The sequence below is a fragment of the Limulus polyphemus genome, unplaced genomic scaffold (genome assembly GCF_000517525.1).
Source record: "Limulus polyphemus unplaced genomic scaffold, Limulus_polyphemus-2.1.2 Scaffold1184, whole genome shotgun sequence".
Classification (NCBI taxonomy): Eukaryota; Metazoa; Arthropoda; class Merostomata; order Xiphosura; family Limulidae; genus Limulus; species Limulus polyphemus.
The window spans coordinates 25,299-30,915 of record NW_013666794.1 but is presented as its reverse complement, the minus strand read 5'-3'; the positions used below and the strand labels follow the sequence as shown (position 1 = coordinate 30,915).

At 34.0% G+C, this 5,617-nt stretch overlaps 1 protein-coding gene across 2 annotated transcripts in view; it reads right to left on the bottom strand.

Moving 5' to 3' along the window:
- LOC106462499 (rab5 GDP/GTP exchange factor-like) overlaps window positions 1-5,617 on the bottom strand; it is a 31,344-nt gene that overhangs the window by 12,455 nt on the left and 13,272 nt on the right. For both annotated transcript variants that reach the window (XM_022389778.1, XM_013922431.2), the window contains exon 5: window positions 2,096-2,323. In XM_022389778.1, the coding sequence (XP_022245486.1) occupies window positions 2,096-2,323 (228 nt within the window). The remainder of the gene's footprint in view (window positions 1-2,095; window positions 2,324-5,617) is intronic.

Here is a 5,617-nt window from a genome sequence, read left to right as displayed (position 1 = left end):
AATATTTGCTTTTAAATTAAGAAATGAAATTGAGTAATATATAGTACTAAACTTTGATACCAAAGTTATTGACTTATTTATTCAAAGTTATTGAAATAGTAGTTCAATAAAATCTTAAATGCAAGTCAACAAACAAGATGACATGGCCTTTCACCTGTGACCCATCTCGAAAGGGTTAACATCCCAATCCAGAAGGACAGCAGCCAAGGTGGACGACTCATCCAGAAGAAATGCAACAAGAGGGAAAGGGTAGGAGAGGTTAAAAACTTTATGGTACCGGGAAAAATGAAAAGTGTGGAATAAGGCAGCCCAATAACCCACAATCGAGGAAACCTTATCAAAGATCCAAGTGAGGAAATACATAATATGAGGAACAGTGGGCCTAGAGGGTGAAAACACCTGACCCAACAACCAACGGTGGAAAACGTCCCACTTATGTTGATAAACATTCCTAGAGAGGGGTGAATGGAACAAGTTAACCAAAAAGCAACCCGCTTGGACAAACCAGATTTTCTTGCCAAGGACTAGATAAAAAACAGGCATGAAGACAGAGGATATGAAGGGCTGGATGAAATGCTAGTGACCAAGGTTGAGGTAGAAGGGATAGAGTAAGAGGATGAGGTAAAGAAGAGGCAGATTAGAGCTGGAGCAGCTGTAGGTACCACAGTTGCACTGGCCAATAAGGAGAAATCAGAAGGACTTGACATGGAGTAGCACCCAGTGAAAAAGATGAATGGGAGGATAAACATACAGGTATTTGTTGGTCCAATCTTGAGTGAAAGCATACACAGCAAGGGCAAGAGGATGAAGAACTAAAGACCAAAACAGTGGTAATTTGATATTGAGGGATGTGGTAAATGCATCTAGGTGAGGAGTACTCCACTGAAAAACATGAGAATCGAGAGACCACTCTTTCAGATAAACTTTGTCTGGATAGGAAAGATTGAATGCATCTGGAACATGACACACAATGATAGGAAAACCAAGCATGTGGGCCCAAAAAAAAGGAGATCCAAGGTCCGACCAAAATGAGAATGAGTGCTGCCTTGGTGATTGAAATAAGCCACCATTGTAGAATTGTTGGAATGGATCATGACTAGACGATTCCTGGCAAGATGAAGAAAAGGATCCAAGGCATGATGCACAACCAGAAGTTCCAGGATATTGATATGGTAAGATCTTTTGGCCAGAGACTACTAACCTGAAGCTTCCTGTTGATCGACCCATGCCCCCAGCCCATAAGGGAAGCATCCATGAAGATATATAAAACCAGACAAGCGGAGGAAGCAGAACACCTGCCGTCATGAGAGTCTTGTCCAACCACCAATGTAGATTGTCTATAAGGGAAGGAGGAAGGGAAATAGGAGTCTCCAATGGATCCTGTGCAAAATTACACTAGCCGTGAGAGTCCACTGAAGAAATCACATATGTGCTCAACCCAAGAGGATAAGGGCTATCATGAAAAACCACATCTCCAAAAGCGATAGAACCTCACGAGCTGTAAGAGAGGGAGCAGTAAGGGCGTGGAGAACTGAAAGTTCTATCAAATGAAGTCGAAGAGGAGAAGGATGGGCCCAACTGAGATGAGTGTTGAAAAAGACACACAGATGGACAAAATATTGTGTAGGTACAAGGAATTACTTCTCCAATTTGAGCACATATCACCATTACACAGTTAAGGTTTTTTAATAAACATTTGAAGTTTCAGCATGTACCTCAAAACAAACATTGTTGATGCTCTCATGATATTTTATCACACAATTTCAAACCATAAAACTTTTGTACTTAGCAAATCAGGACATTTAAGTATCCAGTATTAAAACATATTTATAAGTTGCAATCAATCATACTTAACCAAGTAAAATTATTTTCTTATCATTCTTTTAGCGACTAGAACTTTCTTATATATGTAATTAAGTCTATTTTCAAAATAACAAAACATAAGTTTTCTACATTTGTTTTATTACAATGTTAACAAAATTATTTGACTTATTTCTAGGTTTGAAGTGCACTCACACCACATAACTAAGAGAATTTTAATAACTGTATTGTGTACTTTTTTTATTCTGAAGAACTTAAGACTAATATTACAAACTTGTGATGGCTCTGTCAATGAGATCTCGGACTTCTGGAAGTGTTTCATCAATATAAAAGTCCAGATGTTGTGCTGTAACCCAACCGAGGCGTTGAATCCACTTTTGGATGGCTAGGTCATTTTCTTCATATTTTGAGGAGAAATGGGTAAACAATACTTTGTAAAGCCTTGTCAACAGATATTTTTCTGTGAAGTTCATTAGTTCTTCAATGTCCTCCTGGCTAGTATCTGCATCGGAAAGTATCGAGATTATGGTATTTATTTTTATTTTTGACAAAACTTCATGTCAAGATTACTATAGTAAACTCCAGAGCTGCCAACTTTTGAAAAGAAAATATTAATGCACAAGCTGACCTGGCAGGTACACAGTCGGGAATAAGGATGTTTAGAATGTCAGTAGTTTTGTGAAGTACTTAATTCACTACAAGATAGTTCATCAGTGATCACACTAGTCGGCAACCATGTTGTAAAAAAATATGCATACATGGAAGATAAAATGTAAATACATAAGCAAGCATATTTAGTACTCTAGAGGTTTTTTCAAAATGTATTTTATTGCTGTATATTTCTGAAAGTTCTAAGTGCTATACTATGCTATGTACAGACATGTTTGTGTGAGAACTGTGATTGCATAGGTCTATTTTCTTAATGGCAGACAAGTTGTTTCCTTGGTTTTTTTTATTCATTGGAAGTGTATGAAATTTGGTGGGAATGCAAGCCTGTGCTTTAGCTTTTGAGTAGCATGACCAAATAAACAACTTAAGTAAAAACAATAAAAAAACCAAGCAGTTCATTTGATTTGGAGATGTTACATGCACATTCCAAAGGTTTTATCTTGCTCCTTTCTTATAGGATCTTTTATTACAGAGATCACTACCAATTTTTAAAATTTACCCCAGATCATTTTTCATTGGCTTCCATGCAGATGCAACATTTTTAATACTTGGAGTTATAAATGTACAGCCAGATCCATTGCACAATATTTGTATGGATTGCTATTTTTTCCATAAGAATTGGCAGGTCTGGTAAATTCAATCACAAAATACACCAAATATGATGTTAACTGACAGTCTTATCCATTCAGGCCTGAAAACAGAATGAGCATGGTATGATAATCTACATTTCCTAATTTTTAGCACACTGCAGAAACAATGCCTCCTCCCAAAACAATTTTTAAGCACAGGGTTTTGAAAAAAAACAAACGCATTACTACCAAACAAAAAATACAGAAGTCACACTAAAGCAGCAAAATTTTAGTGTCAATACATAAAATATGGTGCATTCAGATAAAAAACAACTAATACATGAAAGCATCACCTACATTTCTTTTAATAAATTGGTTTGAATTCTTCCAAACACTCACCCATCCAGCATTTTTCATAAGAAAATATAAACAGATCAGCCAGTACTGATGCTAATCTAGACCTCACACGAACTTTAGCTATCTGATCATACATCTCATAATTAATATAGTGTGATATCTGGTCCTAATCTCGATCCCATAACACCTCTGTTTATTTCATCATGCATCTCCATTAAACACAGTGTGTGAATGTTTTGTAGCTAAGTCCAATACTTTCAAAATATTTATCCAGAAAATCTATCTTGGCTTTCATTATTACAAACAAGATTAACTAAATCATGTGTTTCAATATAGGTATATTTGCAAATAGGGAGTTAGCATCAAAACAAGCACTATCCTCAAAATTTAGATTTTATAATTGTTCCAAAACTGAAAACTGTCTGAAATAAGTAAATTAATTAATGCTTAATAAATTGTGATATAAATTAAGTACTGGCATTATTATGAAAAATGTTGGATGAATTAGTGTTCGAAGTATCAAATAAATTTATCATAAAAGGTATGTAGCTGAGACTTATTGTTTCCAAACAGAAAGAAGATGTACAAAAATTAAATAAAATATTGTTCTTGTTAAGCTTGCACAGTCTTTGCACCAAAACATAACTAGGAAGTAGTTTAAGTTTGTGATAAGCCAGTATCAAAATAAAATCAGGATATGGCAACTCCCAATTATTTGATACCCATGGTGGGTGCAGCACAGATAGCTTAATGCTTAATTACAAACAAACAATCATTTTAAAAGATCAAGTCATGGTACAGACTAGCTTATACAACCTTTAATTACTTATTTTATGAAAAGTTGCCTTTATTATGCAAAATAACAAGTCACTATTTTTGTCTTTAAATACTGTTTTAAAAATTATTGTCATGATTAAACACTTGAAGTAAGTTTTCTACAAAAGATGAGAGGCAAAAAATCTTTGAAACAAAGATATACAAAGTTTTATCAACAATTCATGAAATAAGGGTCTTGGAACCTTCATTTTAAGAAAATTGTATTCATACTGAAAACATTTTAAAGACAAATTTATATAAAAATATTCATTTTTCTTAATATCTAACATGCACTGAACTGTAATTCTCAATTACCAACTTGTTTCCACACAATTCATTACTGGAGGGGCCAAATAATGCTTCAAAAAGTTGGGTGAAATCATTCACTTTTTTTATGCAAAAATACTCAAGGGACTACAGCAGTAATTACTTGCAACCCCGATGTTTTTTTTTTACATAACATTCATATGTGACTCGTATGTTATTAGGGACACTGTAACCAAAATTCATGGACCTACAAACAATTTGAGGTACAAATAGTTTTTCTTTAATCTGATTAGGTCTATTTATAGGTAATTCTAGGGTTAAAAACACATGATTTGGGTAATATAATTTGCATTTTATTTACAAAAGACGTGTAATTGAATAACCAAATATTTGTACATCACTTCAGGAAGAAAAGCTTTGATAAAACCTCAATAAATGTGTTTGAGATTAAACATGGTGTACATATACTGAAGCTGATACTTCTCTGCTTACTAAAGAACAAGCCTTGATCTTAGTTCACATGAAGTGAAAGTTGCATTTTTGATGAGTTCAAGGTTCACTTTCACAGCAGCATGACAGATTTCCTTGACCCAGATTACTCTACAGTGAATGATATCAATTCTAATCACTTTTCTCTATCACACTTCTAAATGCAGATAAAAAAAGTGTATGATGAAATGGTAAATGCTCATGCTCAATGAAATACAGAAAATGTGTACATGTAATTCATAAAGCACTATCAAATACATAATGGGAGAAAAAGATAGCAAAATCCACACTAAGTATGCTGAATGGTGAACAGCAAAAACACTTGTTTTCCAGCTTTTATTTTTCCTTTCCCAACACCTAATTCACTACTTAATATTATAGTTGACTATAAGCAACATGCAGAGAATTCATCCAATAATTTTGTACTGAATATTTTCTTATTTTTCTTATTTTTTCTCACACATTGTCGATGCAAACATTACAGGCAAACAAGTACCAAATTATGCAGCCTAACTAAGCACTAAACTTTACCATCAGGAAGATTTTACAAATTATATTACAATTAAGATTTTTCAAATTGTAAAATGAAATAACAAAACCACAGAATTAGGTTGAAAGTTAAATGAAGA